The sequence below is a fragment of the Carcharhinus amblyrhynchos genome, chromosome 18, assembly GCF_965287045.1.
Source record: "Carcharhinus amblyrhynchos chromosome 18, sCarAmb.v2.hapA, whole genome shotgun sequence".
Lineage (NCBI taxonomy): Eukaryota > Metazoa > Chordata > Chondrichthyes > Carcharhiniformes > Carcharhinidae > Carcharhinus > Carcharhinus amblyrhynchos.
The window spans coordinates 43,489,215-43,508,948 of NC_137341.1; the positions used below are offsets into that span (position 1 = coordinate 43,489,215).

At 46.0% G+C, this 19,734-nt stretch overlaps 1 protein-coding gene across 7 annotated transcripts in view; it reads right to left on the minus strand.

Moving 5' to 3' along the window:
* The window catches only part of LOC145355077 (neuronal-specific septin-3-like), a 392,555-nt gene that overhangs the window by 146,119 nt on the left and 226,702 nt on the right, over window positions 1–19,734 (minus strand). For 6 of the 7 annotated variants that reach the window (XM_080206915.1, XM_080206917.1, XM_080206919.1 and 3 more), the window contains one exon: window positions 12,949–13,140. In XM_080206915.1, the coding sequence (XP_080063041.1) occupies window positions 12,949–13,140 (192 nt within the window). Of the gene's footprint in view, window positions 1–12,948; window positions 13,141–19,366; window positions 19,412–19,734 lie in introns of those variants that run through there. The other variant, XM_080206920.1, reaches the window with a different exon arrangement.

Consider the following 19,734-nt stretch of genomic DNA (forward strand, 5'->3'; position numbering starts at 1 on the left):
ATCTTGGTGTCATCAGCAAATTTCGACACCCTGCACTCGGTTCCCTCCTCCAGATCATCTATATAAATGGTAAATAGCTGAGGCCCCAGCACCGACCCCTGGGGCACCCCACTAGTCACCAGAAGGTCAGGGGACATGGAGTTTGGGGTAGGGTGTTAGCGTGGATAGAGGATTGGTTGTCAAATAGGAGGCAGAGAGTGGGGGTCAATGGGTGCTATTCGGATTGGCGGTTGGTATGGTAGTTACATCTTGACAAATACATGAATAGGATGGGAATAGAGGGATACGGTCCCTGGAAGGATAGGGGGCTTTAGTTCAGTTGGGCAGCATGGTTGGTGCAGGCTTGAAGGGCTGAAGGGCCTATTCCTGTGCTGTAATTTTCTTTGGTCTTTGTTCAGTGAAAAGTGTTGCTTTTTGCGCGCCATACAGACAAAGCAAACCGCTCATAAAGGAAAGGAGAGGGTGCAGAATGTAGTGGTACAGCCATAGCTAGGATGTAGAGAAAGGATCAGCTTACTATAAGGAAGGAGTATTATTAAAAAGGTTAGAAGACAGTAAGAAACCTCATAACACCAGGTTAAAGTCCAACAGGTTTATTTGGAATCACAAGCTTTCAGAATGGGTACTCATCTGATGAAGGAGCATTGCTCCGAAAGCTTATGATACTAAATAAATCTGTTGGATCTAATCCTGATGTTGTGAGAGTTCTTACTGTGCCCACCCCAGATCAACGCCAGCATCTTCACATCAAGGTTACAAGAGCTGGAATTCAGTTTTAAGAGCACAGGAGGGCGGGTTGGGGGAGGTGGCAGTGGATAAAAAATGAAACTCGAGGGTATGCTGGGGACAGCTCACAAGAAGTTGTCTTGCTCTGGCACTATATTTTTCTCTTGGTAGACCAGGGAAGATGCCTTCCCCGAAGCGGCATTTTCCACCACCTCTGAGCCAGCTGTGCATTTATGGTCACCAAGGTGAGCTCCTGATGCCACCTGATCAATCGTAGGGCTGGCAACTCTTGAGCTTCTTGGGTGCTGCTTCTGAGGTCGGTGGAAAGTGAGAGGGTACATCTAAATAGAAGCGCCCTTGGAGGGCTCAAAATAATCTGGCATTCTTAGAGAGGTCAAACTCCTATCCCCTTTGACAGGAGGGGATGCCCCTACAGTGTTTGGGCAGTGAATATTGCCCATGCTGCCATTGGCCCTCTTTTTGGGAGTTTGGCTTCAATGTCCAATGCCGCAGGATGGCTGTCTCTCATAAGCAGACCATTTCTACACATGGCGAGAGGGGAGGTGTGAAATCTCAGCACCCACAGAACTCCCAAATGGCCCCTAATTGTAAATATACAGCATGGATGACTGCTTCCTGGCTCCCAGCTACTTTTCCCAGCTGTTTTGGCACAATGGTGCTGGAATAACCTGCTCGCTATGTTATGCTCCAGCTCATTAAGGAGGTTTGGCCAGATATGTGACAAAAAACTGCACACAGTGCGACGGGACAGCACAACATTGGAACTGCACAAGATGCAGCAACTACATCAACGCTGGAATGAGCAGACATGTGGCATTTTAAATGAGGACAGTGAAAGAGGGCGCACCTGAGGAAGGCGACACAGGCTAAAATGGCACCATTTGAAAGGGGTCGCAAGAACAGAGACTCTGAAGGGTGCATGCGCACAAATCTCTGAAGATGGCAGAAAGCAAACCCATTTAAAGAACCACCAGGTCAGCTGTAGATACAGTGTTTTTGTACTAAATCCTGCCATGGCAGATAGTGGAATTTGAATTCAATAAAGAATATCTGGAATTAAAAATCAACCAATGACCGTGAAACCATCGACTGTTGGAGGAACCCATCTGGTTCACTAATGTCCTTCAGGAAGGAAATCTGCCATCCTTGCCTGCTCTGGCCTACATGTGACTCCAGAGCTACAGCAATGAGGTTGACTCTCAACTGCCTTCCAAGGTAATTAGGGATGGGCAATAATTGCTGGCCAGCAGTGATGCCCAGGTCCCATGAATGAATAAAGAATTCTGAGCATCAATCTTTGGGAAGAGTATCAACGCAGCACAGTGGCACAGTGGTTAGCACCGCTGCCTCACAGCGCCAGGGACACGGGTTCAATTCCAGCCTCGGGTGACTGTCCGTGCGGAGTATGCACATTCTCCCTGTATCTGCATGGGTTTCCTCCAGGCACACTGGAGGAGAACAATAACAGACTATAGCTAGTGGGTTAAAGGAAAAAAAGGGGAGAGGCTTCAGAACCAACAGAGACAAAAGGAGGCTCAGACCTTCCAGGAGGGCCACTTAAAGGTTATGTAGCAATGGAAATACCATTTCTACCCATCACCTCCATAGGGACAAGTATAGAAGCAATGCACACCAAAAGGTTCAGAAAGACTGCTTTGTTGCCACCCTCCTTCCCCCCAACCCAGCCTCATAGTAATGGCACAAAACATGTAGACTTCCACAAACTCCAAACCCATGGTACCATTCCCATGTTCCATATACCCATCCCTACAAGTTAAAACAATGCATTGCATTAGAAGGGAAGATGATTGACTCTTGAGTAGAGTGATTAAATTAGAAGACTTACATGAAGCCTAAACATGGGCATTGGTTCGTTGGGTGGCCATTCTGCTCTGGTAATTCTTTGGAAAGACCATGCAAGTTTCAGAAAGTTGAAAAAGCCAATGCAATGTAACTTTTGAAAAAGAGAACCTTTTCGTTTTGAATCCTCAACCTTTAAGTGTCAGCTTTCTTTGGAATAGTTAGCCTGAGAAATTTTACTGTGCCCTCCAGCTGTTGGGGTCAAGTATGTTGATTAGATCTAACTATTAAGGTCAGTGTAATTTTCCCAAGGGAAGCTTTTACCTTAAGGGTAAATTGATCTCATCAAAAGACAGTCTTAAGATGACTTCCTCTATTAAACAGGATTTCCGATTGTCGCATGGGGTGTGATGGATTGTGTTAGAAGAATTTATGAGATATCTTCCAGACCATACAGTGTTCCTGAACGTTGAGACTTGTTTGGGAAATTTCTGAAGACGTCATTAACTCGGTAACAGCAACTATTGCGAATCTATCTTTTTAAAGCATTTTCAAAAAGCTCTCAGTAATAATAGTGGGCTGCAAATGTGTCAAAAAATGGCCACTGCAGATGGGGGAAGATCTTCATTGTCAATAAAAAAACCAATGTGGTAAACCCCAAGATAAACTGCCATGGTGACACAGCAGTTGGTACTGCTGCCTCTCAGCACCAGGGACCAGTGTTCAATTATCAGCTTGGGTCACTGTCTGTGCAGAATCTGCACATTCTCCCCGTGTCTGTGTGGGTTTCCTCCGGGTGCTCCGGTTTCCCCCCATAGTCTGAAAGACAAGCTGGTTAGGGGCACTGTCCATGCTGAATTTTCCCTCAGCATACCCGAGCAGGTGCCGGAATGTGGCGACTAGGGGATTTTCATAGTAACTTCATTGCAGTGTCAATGTAAGCCTACTTGTGACACTAATAAATAAACTTTAAAACCTTTAAGGATGGAGCCTCGGTTAAACATCTCATTCAAAAGACAGCAACATCAACAACACAGCACTCCCTCAGTATTGCACTGGGGTATCAGTCTGGAGTGGTATAACATAATAGAGTTGGGTATGCAACTAACTAACACATCAATGCAGGAAGCCTATAGTAGCCAGACTGTATACATTTTGAGGGTCTGATTTCTAAGATTTTGATTTTTAGTATGCAAATCCTTGGATTAATGGGAAATAAGTATGACACAAAACTAGTAAATTCGAGGTTTGGTTCCAATTGATTGATGCCTCTGTTAAAAAAATCAGAAAAGGGAGTTTCACATCAGAAAGATCTGGATTTTATCCACATGGATTTCTCAATCTATAATCGTTCCGAGGGATTAAATTCAGCAACTGTTTCCTCAGCAATAATGGGTAGCTGGAAAGCTAATCCAGTTCCTGTGATAACCTGGAGTGTTGGCTGTTAAATAAGTAGAGTGCTTATGGACAGTCTCCATAGCAACCGGGTGGGAAGGCTGTGAAGTGATGTCACCAAGTCACAGGTTTGTCTGTAATTGGCAGTGATCCAGGCGGGTGGAAAGGTTGTTGGGAGTGGGGGAGGGGTGGGGGATCTAGTGGTGGGCGAAATGAGAGGGGAGGGGAGGGGAGGGGAGGAAGTGAGTTCTTCAAAGTGGGGAAAAGATTAAGTGGCAAAGCCCTCTCGGAAAACTGAGGCTTTGTTCCGGGAAACTCACAAGCATAGAATCCCTACGGTGCAGAAGGAGGCCATTTGGCCCAAGGAGTCTGCACCGACTACAATTCCACCCAGGCCCTATCCCCATAACCCCATTATTTACACTAGCTGGTTCCCCCTGACACTATGGGGCAATTTAGCATGGCCAATCCACCTATCCCACACACCTTCGGACTGTGGGAGGAAACCAGAGCACCTGGAGGAAATCCACGCAGACACGGGGAGAAAGTGCAGACTCTGCGCCGACAGTAACTCGAGGTCAGAATTGAACCTGGATCCCTGGCACTGAGAGGCAGCAGTGCTAACCACTGTGCCACCCCGCGCTGTCTGTGTATTCAACATCAGTGCAAATAGCCCTGTAGATTGTCAGGGGCACAAACCTTCAGATCCAAGCTGGGAATTGAACTGGGGTCCCAGGAGCTGTGAGGCAGCTGTGCTAACCACTGTGCCACAGTGGCGTGCTGTACCATTTTGTGCGCAGGTTCGCAGAAGCCTGTGAACTGCTCTCCTTCAACACAGAGGGGCTGAGGGGGTCGGCACAGGCTTGGAGGGCCTGTTTCTGTGCCGTAGCTTTTTTTATTCTTTGAGCGCATTGCCAATTCATTCCATTCTTTTGACAAAGGTAGAGCTTGTGTTTGCATCCCCTGTGATGAATGCCAAATCATTGCTGCACATTGTACTTTGCCTCAAAGCTCCTTTGATTTTTTTGCCAGCAATGTTAGTCAGTGCTGTCATGGCAACTAGATGATGTCCATAGTCGCTGGAAGCATTCACTTCACATTAAGAACGATGAGGTGAAAACATTATCATTACAATACGCTATTCGTGTCCAAAACATGTTAACATTCGTGCAATTAATTTGAAAATCTCTTCATTAGGTCCACATTGCAAGGATGCTTAAATACATTTTGGTGGGAGTTAATCATCCAAACCAGCTTCCCATCCATTGACACTGTGTACACTTTCCGCTACCTCAGCAGTGCTAACCACTGTGCTACCGTGCCGCCCAGTAGCACAGTGGTTAGCACTGCTGCTTCACAGCTCCAGGGACCTGGGTTTGATTCCCGGTTTGGGTCACTATCTGTGTAGTGTTTGCACATTCTCCTCGTGTCTGCATGGGTTTCCTCCGGGTGCTTTGGTTTCCTCCTACAGTTCAAAGATGTGAGGGTTAGGTTGATTGGCCATGCTCAAATTGCCCCTTAGTGTCCTGAGATGCATAGGTAAGAGGGATTAGTGGGCAAATATGTAGGGATATGGGGATAGAGCCTGGATGAGGTTGCGGTTGGTGCAGACTCGATGGGTCAATGGCCTCTTTCTGCACTGTAGGGTTTCTATGATTCTAAAAGCAGCCTGCACAATCAAGGACCCCATGCACCCCGGTCATTCTCTCTTCCACCTTCTTCTGTGGGGAAAAAGATACTATAGTCTGAGGTCACGTACCAACCGACTCAAGAACAGCTTCTTCCTTTTGCCATCAGACCTTTGAATGGACCAACCTTGCACTAATTGATCTTTCTTGATGCCCTAGCTATGATTGCAACACTATATTCTTCACTCTCTCTTTTCCTTCTCTATGAATGGTGTGCTTTGTCAGTAGAACGCGCAAGAACAATATTTTTCACTGTATACCACTACATGTGACAATAATAAATTAAATCAAAATCAGAGTGAGGTCATTGGGGTTTACAGTGTTTGCAAGCCACTGGCTAAAAATCTGTATTGTGATAACACAGACGGCCACCTTATTAGCTGGTTTCAATCCATAATGGTGCGTTTCTAATACATTAAGAGAAACACATTCAAAAGATTAAGGTTTACAAACCAGCAGCTTTTAATATTGGTTCAGCCAGGATTATGGCCTGGGCTGGGATTCTCCGACCTCCCTCGTGGTTGGGATTCTCTCCGATCCTGTTACAGTGAATGGACATTTGGCTGAGCACAAATTCTTCATTCTCGCTGGTAGGGTGCACAACATCAGAGAATTCCAGCCTACACCTCAGGCTGAAATTCAAATGGTCCAGGTTCCCTCCACCAATCAGCAACTTTGGACCAGTTACAGATCAGATGGACCCATGGATAGCACAGTGGCACAGTGGTTAGCACTGCTGCTTCACAGTTCCAGGGATCCTGGTTTGATTCCCGGCTTGGGTGACTGTGTGGAGTTTGCACATTCTTCTCATGATTGTGTGGATTTCCTCTGATTGCCCCGGTTTCCTCCCACACTCCAAAATGTTTTAAAGTTAAAGTTTATTTATTAGTCACAAGGCTTACATTAACACTGCAATGAAGTTACTGTGAAATTCCTCTAATCGCCACACTCCAGCGTCTGTTCAGATCAACGCACCAAACCAGCACGTCTTCCAGAATGTGGGAGGAAACCAGAACACTGGGAGGAAACCCACACACACGGGGAGAAAGACAAACTCCACACAAACAGTGACCTGAGCCAGGAATCGAACCTGGGTCCCTGGTGCTATGAGGCAGTAATGCTAACCACTGTGCCACCGTGCCACGTTAGGTCGATTGGCCATGATAAATTGTCCCCTAGTGCCAAGGGGGCTGGTGGGGTAAATACATGGGGTTATGGGGATAGGGCCTGGGTGGGATTGTTGTTGATGCACTCTCGATGGACCAAATGGCCACTTTCTGCACTGATTCTATGATTCTATGTCAACAAGATGAAATTTGTTTGCTGTGACTTTAGACACCCAGGGATGGATTTGATCTTGGGTCTCAGTGCACCCCTGATAATAGTGAATGATCAGCCTGATTTCTGCCTCGCCCAATTTTCTTCTCCACTGAAGTTAACTCAGAAAAGAAGTTGGACAGGGTGTAAAACATACGGCCAAGTCACTGTCACACAATTTCAATATTTCTCCATTCCCCTGTATTTCCCCACTCACCAATTCCATTCACCTCACTTCCTGAAGTTGTTACTGGTGAGATAGTTCTACAGACATCGTGTAAACTAATGTATTATTCATCCTTTCAAATGTACAGTCATATTTTAACTATATAACTGTCCCCTTATTTCTTTTATGTTAATCGAGGTGGACCGGTTGTGGTGCTAACCCTTTGTGTGTGCAGTCTGTGTCATGGTGGTAACACTGAACCTTGAGATAAGTGACATGAAACATAAAAACCAGAAGCACAGTAGGCCATTCGGTCCTTCGAGCCTGCTCCACCATTCATTTTGATCACGGCCGATCATTGAATTCCATATCCTGATCCCCCTCATATCCCTTGATCCTTTAAGCCCCAAGAGCTATATCTAATTCCTTCTTTAAGTCACGCAACATTTTGGCCTCAACTACATTATGAGGTAGTGAACTCCGCACATTCACCACCCTCTGGATGAAGAAATTTCTCCTTACCTCAGACTTAAAAGGTTTACCCCCTTACCCTCAAATTATGACCCTCTCGTTCTGGACTCTCCCACCATTGGGAACATGAAGACTGAAGATATATAAAGAACTATTACCAACTGCACTGTGGGCTCAAAACACAAAGCATGATGGTCAATTTTGTTAAGTCAAACCTTTGCTCACAACAGCAAAGTTCTGCAAAATGACATAAATTGTAGGAGGACTCATCCCAGGGAATAAACAGACAAAGATTATTCAACGCAAATGATAAGAACAGCATCTCATCTTCCAGCTCAACACATTACAGCCTTCCGGTTTCAACATCAAATTCAATAACTTCAGATGATTAACTCTACCCCCACCTCAGCCCCTTTGTTTTTATTTTATTTAATTTTTAACTGTTCTCTACTATATGTTTCTATATTGTCTTTCTTTATTTTTCTCAACCCCCACTCTTTCCCCTATTTTATCCCCCCTTTCTTACCTTTTCTTTCCCTTTCTTTCCCTTCTCTCCCTTTTTCTCAATTTTACTTCTCTTCCACCTATCTCTCTCTGCCTGCTCCCCTCCCTCACCTCCACCATAGCTTCATCTGTCACAGTTTACTCTCTGATTTCAGCTTCTCTGATGTTTTGCCATTCTCTCTATGGGCTGCCATTAGCAGCCTTTCCCCCTGGTTTCTGTGGCTATGACTCATCTTTCATATCCTCACCCTGCAGCTTAAATATCTCCCACTTTCTATGCCTTCTCGCTTTGACAAAGGGTCATCTAGACTCGAAACGTCAGCTCTTTGTCTCCTTACAGATACTGCTAGACCTGCTAAGGTTTTCCAGCACTTTCTCTTTCGGTAATAAACAAACAAAACCACATCAAGAGAAGTATGCAACTGAGATTCCTCTTCCCAACACAGAGATGTCAAGCATAGGACATGGGGCAGCATGATAGTACTGCAGTCAGCACTGCTGCTTCACAGTGCCAGGGACCCAGGTTTGATTCCCAGCTTGGGTCTGTGTGGAGATTGCATGCTCTCCCTGTGTCTGTGTGGGTTTTCGCCGGGTGCTCCAGTTTCCTCCCATATTCTGAAAGACATGCTGGTTAGGTGCATTGACCTGAACAGATGCTGGAGTGCGGTGACTAGGGGAATTTCGCAATAACTTCATTGTGGTGTTAATGTAAGCCTTACTTGTGACTAATAAATAAACTTGACTTTACTTTTTACTTTACATTATTGTAGCCGTGCTAAGTAAGATCGGGTAATTGATTCATCACTGACAGTGTTTGGGGACAATGTTGATGTTGAAACCATCACCCTCTGGTCTCAATGGCTCAGGCACTAGCAACCTGAATTTATATAGCACCTTTAATAGAGAATAATATCCCAAAGTGCTTTATAGGTGTGCATTCAAACACTGAGTTACATCAGGAAATATTGGAATGTTTCAAAAAAACTTTGTCAAAGACATGGACTTTAAAGTGTATCTTCAAGGAGGCGAGAGAGGCACAGAAGTTTATTGCCTACACAGTTAAATTCATTGGCCGATTGGAGTCATAGAATATGACCCATAGAATATGATTCCATGGAAGCTGATATATCAGCCATCAGATGCTGCACCTTGGTTAAGGAGTTGGCCAGCCTTTAAAAACAGGCACAGTGGCAAGCATTGCTGCTTCATAGCACCAGGGACCCGGGTTCAATTCTGACCTCAGGTCGCTGTCTGTGTGGAGTTTGCACGTTCTCCTCATGTCTGCGTGGGTTTCCTCCGGGTGCTCCGGTTTCCTCCCACAGTCCAAAGGTGTGCAGGGTTAGGTTGATTAGCCTTAGTGTCAGGGGGATTGACAGGTTAAATTGCATGGGGTTACGCGAATAGAGCCTGGGTGGGATTATGGTCAGTGTAGGCTCAATGGGCCAAATGGCCTTCACCTGCATTTAGGGATTCTATGATTGGGAAATCGGTTTACGTATGATATATGTATTGTATCGGAACTGGTGCTTGGAGCTTGTCAGTTAAGCAAGAGTGATCTTGCAGTAAATGAGGATATTGTAATTCCTAGCATTTCCAGCCCAATCCTAACCTTAGTCTTTTTCTCAGGATGGATGGCATAATGAGGGAAATTCTCCGGCCTCCCAGCTGCATGTTTTTCAATGGTGGGAGGTGGCGTGCTGTTTGCTGGCAGCAGGATTCTCTGGTCCCACTGCAGTCAATGGGATTTCCCACTGAAACCATTCCATGCTGTCGGGAAACCCACGGGAGGGCTGCTGAAATAAAGGGTGTGATTCTCCAAGCCCAGGAATTCAAGCGTAAATAGTGCCAGGACTGGAGAAGGAAATGGTGGTGAAAACCCCTTTTAAGATTCTTCCAAACCACCTCCCACCCACACCCCCCCCCAACCCCCGCATGCCCAGACGTAATCTGATTGACACTCAGCAAGGGCAGGAACCAAATTAGCATTGTTAATATTCATTTATATATACAGGGTCAGTTTGCAGCCGGATTCACCTAGCGCTCGTAATTCTCCGATTCTTGGAGGCAGCGGGAACCCGGCGCAATTCACTAATGGTCTCCACAAACAAAGACCAGGCGTGACAGCCATGCTGGGGTTTGGAGCCCATTGTAGGCTGGCTGGGGAAATGGTGGAATGGCTGGGTAGTACCCTGACAATGTCAGATTGGCACTGCCGGATGTCAGTTTGGCACTGTCAGAGTGCCGGTTTGGTACTGTCGGGTGCCAGGTCGGCTGCTAATAGGGGTGGCCTGAAGGTGGGGCACAGTTTGAAGCTGGTTGCTGAAAGCTGAAGGAGGAGGCCTGAAGGAATTTCAGCAGGACTGGAAGATTCAACCAGCGGGAAGGGCCAGGAAATTCAACCCGATGGGTGGCATTTTCCTCTGCCTTCCGTTGCGTGTTCTGCAATAGTGGAGGGCAGCTTGCCAGTAGCTGGCAGCAGGATCTTCTGGTCCTGCTGTCACCAGTGGGATTTCTCATTGACCACATCTCTCGCCATTGCGGAACCCACAGTGGGGGAGCGCCGTTGACGGGGCTGTAAGATCCCACCTCGGCCAAAAGCCAGAAAATCCTGCCAATAACTCTGATTCACTCCCTCCAGAGATGCTGTCAGATCTGTTGAGTAATTCCAGCATTTTGTATTTTTATTGCCACAAGCCATAGCTGAGGTGGTACAGATACATTACAGGGAAAGCCAGATAAAGAGATAGAAGCCGAGGGGGTTAGATGGAAGAGAAGAGTTGGGAGGATAAGAACGGAGCATAAGGGAGTGGCACAGTAGTACAGTGGTTAGCACTGCTGCCTCACAGTGCCAGGGACCCGAGTTCTATTCCCGGCTTGGGTCACTGTCAGTGTGGAGTTTGCATGTTCTCCCTAAGTCTGCGTGGGTTTCCTCCAGGTGCTCCGGATTCCTCCTACTCTCCAAAAATGTGCAGGTTAGGTGAATTGGCCATGTTAAATTCAGTGTACCCAAAACAGCGTGGTAACTAGGGGAATTTCACAGTAACTTCACTGCAGTGTGAGTGTAAGCCTACTTGTGACTAATAAATAAACTGTTACTTTTTAAATACCAGCATGGATCTGATGTGGCCTACTTCTGTGCTGCAAATACTCTGTAATGTCTTGCCGACCAATTATCACAAGAGCTAAAGTACAACAAGCTCAACATCAACAAGTTTTGGGAGCACAATGGTGCCAATGGTTACAAATACTCCATTCTTCACCAGCGACCGGCCTGTGCCACAGTAACACAGTTGACAGGATTGATTAATAAAGAGTAAAAGGTCCGCTGGTACCAAGATTGTTCCCTCAGTTTCCCATCCAATTGTACATCGCTGGACCATTGGAGCAGGAATCAACACAATCAAAATAAAAGGTTTTTTTGCCACTATTATCTCACTTGATAAACTATAAAATGTTGTTCTGGGGGTTGAGAGAGGAGTCCAATAAAAATTCACCTTGGACAGGATTTTCTAGCATTCCTGCCAACAGAAACTGCCGAACCACCGCACTGCCGCCCCCCCACCCCCTGATGGTGACACATTCCCCCCCAGATTCCTCGGTTGCAGAGGGTGTGAATAGCAGGAAACCCGGTTGACAGCAGCAGGACTGGAAGATTGCCCCGTCGACCAAAGGCGGAGCACCTACACCATCGCAAAACCTGCCCTGGGGGTAGGGGTGGCTCAGTGGTTAGCACCGCTGCCTCTCAGCGCCAGGGACTCAGGTTCAATTCCAGCCTAGGGTCACTTTCTATGTAGAGCTTGCATGTTCTCCCTGTGTCTGCGTGGGTTTCCTCCCATAGTCCAAAAGACGTGCTGGTTAGGTGCAATGGCCGTGCTAAATTACCCAGGCCCTCTACACCGCCCTATCGCTGTAACCCGACAGATTTCCCATGGCTAATCGATTTAGCCTACATGCCTTGGGGCCTTAAGAGGCAATTTAGCATGGCCAATCTACCCAACTTACACAAGGGTGGCAGGCTGGCACAGTGGTTAGCACTGCACCTCACAGTGCAAGGGACCCATGTTTAATTGTGGCCTGAGTTGACTGTCTGTGTGGAGTTCGTCTGTCCTTTCCATGTCTGCATGGGTTTCCTCTGTGTCCTCTGGTTTCTCCCACAGTCTAAAGATGTGTGCTTAAGTGCATTGGCCATGCTAAATTGACTGTTGGTGTCACAGGGATTAGCAGGGTAAATGTATGGGGTTACGGGGACAGGGCGTGGATGGGATTATTGTCATTGCAGGGTCAATGGGCCGAATGGCCTCCTTCTGCATTTCAGGATTCTATGGATTCTACTAGCAGATAATCCCACCCAATCTCTTGTTTCTCAAATCGAAGTGGAACTGTATTGTGAGAAAAGCGATGAGTATCTCCTTAAAATCTAGGTGTTATTCATCAGATCTGTAATTAATGTGCTGTCTTCATTAACATTCTGGTATACAGCTCTGTCTGGAAAGAAATTACTCTAGGCTTTAGCAACAATGTAAGAGAAAATAAGAGCATGCAAATTCTCAGGAGAGCCTATGTTTACCAGAACTGCCTATCCAGTTGTAAGTTAAGCTTCGAGAAGATAAAGGCCACATCTGTCCATAATTAATTCACAACGTAAACGATTTGTCTGAGATCTTGACATCTTTCCTAATTTCTCAGTTGGAAAGAACGCTCTTTGCCTTTCAAGAAGTTACAAGATAAACCTCATTAAACACACATGGAGAATACATAACATTCTACAATGTCCAGAGTAATCAGCGGCAGAAACACAGCTTTTTAGGGAAACAATTTCCCCCACCACCACCCCCCTCCGACTCTTTCACTTATAATTACCTACAACCATGATGTTAAACTCAAATCCCGTCTTCATGGCTTTGCGCCTCATCTGATCCAGAACTGCTTCAATCCCCACATATCCAAACAAGTCTCTTCCGGTGATATCCTTCTTGAAGTCGGCCGTGCAGACAAGTCCAGTCTCCTGCGTTCTCTCCGCCATGTTCGCTTGCGCCTCTTTCAGTTCAAGTCCTGTCAAAAAAAAGAACAAAGGCTCTCAGTAACTCAGCAATTAAAAGGATTCCTCCCCTGCTGTCGACAAAACAATGAATCACAGTATATTACAGTGCAGAAGAGGCCCTTCGGCCCATCGAGTCTGCACCGACTCATGAAAGGCCCTGACCCAGCCACCTAATCCCACTTGCCAGCACTTGGCCCATAGCCTTGAATGACAGAGCGTGTGTATGAAGCACACACATTACAAGGTACTCACTGCACCGCCCATAAGAAATGACTCCTGAAACCATTAGCTTACTCATTTTACACTAAGTTAAAAAATGTCAATTATGATGCAGGTGGTGTAGTGGTATTGCCACTTGATTAGTAATCCAGAAACCTAAGGTAACACTGTGAGGACCCTGTTCAAATCCCACTACAGCAGATGATGAAATTTGAATTCCATAACAAAAATATGGAATTAATAGTCTAATGATGACCATAGTTGTAGAAGACAATCTGGCTCACTAATGTTCATTAGGGATGGAAATCCCTTGGCTACCCCAAAGTGCAGTGGATGCTGAGACAGTGATTAAATGTAAGGAGGACTTAGACGGATTTTTAATGGGTTGAAGGGTTATGCGGAGAAGATAGGAAAATGGGGATAAGGAGCGTATCAGCCATGATTGACTGGCAGAGCAGACTTGATGGGCTGAATGGCCCGATTCTGCTGCTATGTCTTATGAACTTATGAAATCTGCCGTCTTTACCCAATCTAGCCTATACGCGACTCCAGACTCACAGCAATATCTTTGACTCTCAACTGCAAGGGTGGTTAGGGATGGGCAGCACATGCTGGCCTTGCTAATGATGCCCATATCCCATGAAAAAATTTTTTAAAAAAATTCCTGCATGGGCAGCATGGTGGCACAGTGGTTAGCACTGCTGCCTCACAGTGCCAGGGACACAGGTTCAATTCTGGCCTTGTGTGACTATTTGGAGTTTGGATGTTCTCCTTGTGTCTGCGTGGGTTTCCTCTGGGTGCTCTGGTTTCCTCCCCACACTCCATAGATGTGTAGGTTAGACGGATTGACCAGGTTAATAAACAACTCAAGAACAGTTTTTTCCCTGCTGCTATCAAACTTTTGAATGGATCTACCTTATATTAAGCTGATCTTTCTCTACATCCTAGCTACGACTGTAAGACTACATTCTGCACTCTCTCCTTTTTTTCTCCCCTATATACTCTACGTGTGATATGTTTTGTCTGTATCGCGGCAGGAAACAGTACTTTTCACTGTACCTCAATTCATATGACAATAATAAATCAAATCAATTGCCTCTTAGTGTCCTAAGATGTGTAGGTTAGATGGATTAGCCATGGTAAATGTGTGGGGTTACAGGAATATGGCGGGGTAAAGGTCTTGGCTAAGATACTCTGTCAGAGAGTTGGTACAGACCTGATGGGCCGAATGGCCTCCTTTGACACTGTAGAAATTCTATGATTGTATGATAATACTGAGTACATCAGCATGACGACAAGGCAATGTTCTAGGCAGAGGCACAGATGATGTTTGAGAAACCACAAGTGTGAAACTTATTTATTGCCTCTGAACCTCATTGAAGCTCCTGGTACCTCATCAATCCACATATGCGATTTGAGTTTTTAATTCTGTCTTACATGTGTACATGTGTTTGGGGAGGAACAGGAAGAGGAACAGCTTGGCCTTTGATCTGTTTCTGCTTCATTGGTGCAAAAGGAGATCCATATGGGCACAAACTGATGACAGTCAAGGATATTTAATAAATGAATAAGAGAAAGTTAATTCTTAGGGAATCAAAAGAGAAAATGCTGGAAAATCACAGCAGATCTTGCAGCATCTTAAGGAGAGAAAAGAGCTGACGTTTTGAGTCCAGATGATGCTTTGTCAAAGCTAAAAGGCATAGAAAGTGGGAGATATTTATACTGCAGGGTGAGGGAATGAAAGATGAATCATAGCCACAAAAACAAGGGGGAAAGACTGCTAATGGCAGCCCATAGAGAGAATAGGTGTGAATGGCCAAATGGCAGGAAAGCTGAAATCAGAGGGTAAACTGTGACGGATGATGAGGGAGGGGTGGGTGGTGATGAGTGGGAGAGAGGTAAAATTGAGAAAGGTGGGAAAAAGGGAAGCAAAGGGGGGGGGAAGGTTAGAAAAGGCGGGTAAAATAAGGGGAAAGAGTGGGGGAAAGTAAAGAAAGACAATAAAGAAATAAAAGGTAGAGAATAGTTAAAAATTAAATAAAATGAAAACAAAGGGGTGGAGGTGGGGTAAAGTTAATCATCAGATGTTGAGACCAGAAGGCCTAGCCAGAAGATGAGATGAAATTTTGGAAATGAGTTACGCCAACCCTGACATGATATAGAATCCCTACAGTGCTGAAGAAACCACCCGGCTGATTGAGTCTACATCGACTCTCTGACAGAATAAGTTACCTAGGCCCTCTATCCTGCCTTATTCCTGTAACACCATAGATTTCCCATGGCTAATCCATCTAGCTGATACATCTTGGGATTTTAAGGGGCAATGTAGCATGGCCAATTCACCTAACTTACACAAAGGTAGCAGGGCAGCACAGTGAGTGGCACTGCTACCTCACAGTGCCAGGGACCTGGGTTCAGTTCCAGCCTTGGGTGACTGTCTGTGTGGAGCTTACGCATTCTCCCCGTGTCTGCATGGGTTTCCTCTGGGTGCTCCGGTTTCCTCCCTTAATTCAAAGATGTGCATGTTAGGTGGACTGGCCATGCTAAATCACCCCTTAGTGCTAGGGGAATTAGCAAGGTAAATATGTAGGGTTAAGAGGATAGGGAAGACTGTCAGTGCAGGCTTCATGGGCCGAATGTCCTCCTTCAGTATTGTATGGATTCTCTATGATACACACCTCGATTCCATAACCCTTAATCCAACACAAATCTATCTTTGAAGCATGGGAGGAAACTGGAGCACCTGGAGGAAACCCAAACAGATATGGGGAGAATGTGCAAACTCCACGCAGACAGTCACCTGAGGCTGGAATTGAACCCAGGTCCCTGGAGCTGTGAGGCAGCAGTGCTAACCACTGTGCCAACATGCCTGGGGAAACATGTTAAGTGTATGGCTCATTTAAGTACAGGTTTTAAAAAAAGCCCAGTTTATTTTTCATAAAAGCTTGTCCTGACATGCCCGATGTCTCAATTAGTTGTATCATTTCACAGTCTGTACAAAGAACAAACAGAATGAGTTTCATTTTCCCTTTTACTAAAGTGGATTCATGTATTGTTTATTAATAGTTCTCTCATCCACTGGGCTCCAGGAAGCAATTATGGAATACTCACCACAACTGTGGCTAAGGATAACGCTGAATGCATATAAACAAAAAAGAACTGATATTTATACACTGCCTCTTGCAACCTCAGGTCAACTCTAATGGGTTCCACTCAATAAAGTACTTTTGAAGAGCGGCAATGTTAAAAAAATAAAGCAATAAATTCTTTGGCTGTTCACGCCAATGGGATTGTCTGGTTCCTCCAGCAGTGCACCCTCTGCCGCGGGTTTTCCCGAAGGCGTGGGACGGCTTCAATGGGAATTCCCATCATTCCCACCAGTGGAATCAGAGGACCTCGGTGCCAAAGAATGGCACCCTGTCTCCCACTACTGAGAAGCACGCTGAGGGGAGGCCAGAGAATCTATTCCAAGGTCAACAACACACAGCAATGCAATCCTGATCATCCTTTTCAATGATGCTGACTGAGGAATAAAACTTGGCCAGGATACCTGGGATAACTTCCACTGCTCTTTCCCGAAATAGTGCCACATGGGGTAAACGGGGGAACGGGGGTTACTATGTTCAGCTGAAAGGGCAGAGCGAGTCCAGATGATGCTTTGTCAAAGCTAAAAGGCAATTTCCCTTGAAAGCCAGCACCTCTGACAGCACAGCACTCCCTCAGCACTGTCTACTGCCAGTCTAGATTTTGCACACAAGCCTCTATCCTTGGCCTTAAGTTCCTAAAAGTCTACATCAATGAGAGAGGAACTGTCCTACAATCACCTGTCAACCTGTCTTCAGGAAGCATAAAGGAGAACATGCCCCTGTCTACATCAATGGGGATGAAATAGAAATGGTCGACAGCTTCAAGTTGTTAGGTGTCTAGATCACCAACAACTTGGTCTGGTCCCTCCATGCCTACACTATAGTTAAGAAAGCCCACCAATGCCTCTACTTTCTCAGAAGACAAAGAATATTTGTCCACTATGACTCTTGCCAACTTTTACAGATGCACCATAGAAAGCACTCTTTCTGGTTGTATCACAGTTTTGAATGGCTCCTGCTCTTCCCAAGACTGCAAGGAACTACAAAAAGTCTGGTTTGCGTGATGGATTGGGCAGCATTCACATCTCCCATCCACTGACTCTATCTACAGTTCTTGCTGCCTCAGCAAAGCAGCCAGCATATTCAAGGACCTCACACACCCTGGACATTCTCTCCTCCACCTTCTTCTGTCAGGAAAAAGATACAGAAGTCTGAGGTCACATATCAACCGAGTCAAGAACAGCTTCTTCCCTGCTGCTGTTGAACATACCTTACATTAAGTTGATCTTTCTCTACACCCTAGCTATGATGGTAACAAACATTCTGCACTGTTTCCCTTTCCTTCTCTATGAACGGTATGGTTTGTCTGTATAGCATGCAAGAAACAATACTTTTCACTGCATACTAATACATGTGACAATAATAAATCAAATTGAACTGTCACATTTATCTGTATTTTTAAACATGTTTTTATACAATGGGGGGTGATGGCACAATTTAGCTTTCCGGGGTACAAGGACCTGCAACTTTCATTTCCCTCCTGGAAAAATAATCACAGATAGTTGCTACAGTAGAGAGAACATTCAATATTATTTCTAATCAGCTACTCCGGCATCTCTCTGAGACTCACTAAATTACAATCACTGTCATCAACCCATAATTTTTCAAGTCATCTTACAACACACCTACACAACATCAAGGCTGGGATTCTCCGACCATGGCTGGCACTCTCTCCAATCCCGCTGCAGTGAATGGAGATTTGGCTGAATGCCAAATTCTCCATCTCGCTGGTGAGATTGGAGAATTCTGGTCCCAATCTCCATTCACTTAGTGTGTTTGTGCGTCAGTTGAGACTATTTATATCCTATTATATTCAGTAATATTCCAACATTTGATTTGCATTTCAAAGGTTAGCTTTTCCCAGGCCTCAGGCTCCAAGACTTTCAGTTTCCCCCAGGCCTCTTAGGGTCCCAGGCCTTAGGCTTTTCTTAAGCCTCAGACTCCCAGATCCTAGCTTTTCCCAGGCTGCACACTCACAGACCTTAGGTCTTGCCCAGGCCTCAGGCGCCCAGGCCTTAGGTTTTCCCAAGACCTCCTAGGTTCCCATATGTTGTTTTCCCCAGGCCTTAGGCTCCCAAACCTCAGCAGTTCCCCAGGCCTCTGAGGTTCCCAGGCCTCAGTGTTTCCCCAGGCCTCTTAGGCTCCCAGGCTTTAGGTTTTTCCCAGATCTCAGACTCCCAGGCCTGTGTTTCCCCAGGCCTCTTAGGCTTCCAGGCCTTGGGTTTTCCTCAGACCTCAGGCTCCAATGCCTTCAGTTTTCCCCAGTCTTCAAGGTCCCATGCCTTAGGTTTATCCCAGGCCTCAGACTCCCAGGCCTTAGGTTTTCCCCAGGCCTCAGGCTCCCAGAGCTCAGAATTTCCTCAGGCTTCTTAGGTTCCCAGGTTTTCTCCAGGACACAGGCTCCCAGGCCTCAGTGTTTCCCCAGCCCTCAAGCTCCCAGGCTTCAGTGTTTCCCCAGGCCTCTTAGGCTCCCGAGCTTCAGGTTTTTCCCAGACCTCAGGCTCCTAGGCCTGTCTTTCCCCAGCCTCTTAGGCTCCCAGGCCTTAGGTTTCCCCCAGACCTCAGGCTCCACTGCCTTCGGTTTTCCCCAGGCCTCAGGCTCAAAGGCCTTAGGATTACCCCAGGCCTCAGGCTCCCAGGCCTTCGGCTTTTCCCAAGTCTCTTAAGCTGCCATGCCTTAGGTTTTTCCCAGGCCTCTTAGGGTTCCAGGCCTCTCCTTCTGCTGAAAGCTCCATGACTAACGAGTGGGACAAATTGGTCGCTATGCAACATATCCTGCCAGCTTCACCGAGCAACACAGGCAGCTTCTCGACTCATTCCCAGTTTAAATGTCACATTTGAAAGTTCCACCGTTCCCACTCTGCCTGTTTACCAGGAAAGGAATCCTTTAGCTGATTACTGTGACAGCTGGTCTCGGAATCGACAACTGTTCAACTGCGTGTGTTAGCGCCGTCTAAATCAGAGCCTGAATTGTTGCACTTCAAGAATAGCCTGGCAAATAAGGGCACTTATCCACCATGGAGACAGGAAATTAAAATGGCCTGCATTTCAATAGCACCTTTCATAGTCTCAGGTCATCCACAAAGCTCTGTGCAGCCAATGAACAGTCGGAACACAGGAAAATATGATGGCCAATTTGCATTCAGCAAGCCCCAGTAAACAGTTTAAAGCCAAAAGGTGTGGGAGCAGTAATAGGCCATTTGACCCATTAAGTCTGTTCAACCTTCACCATTCAATGAG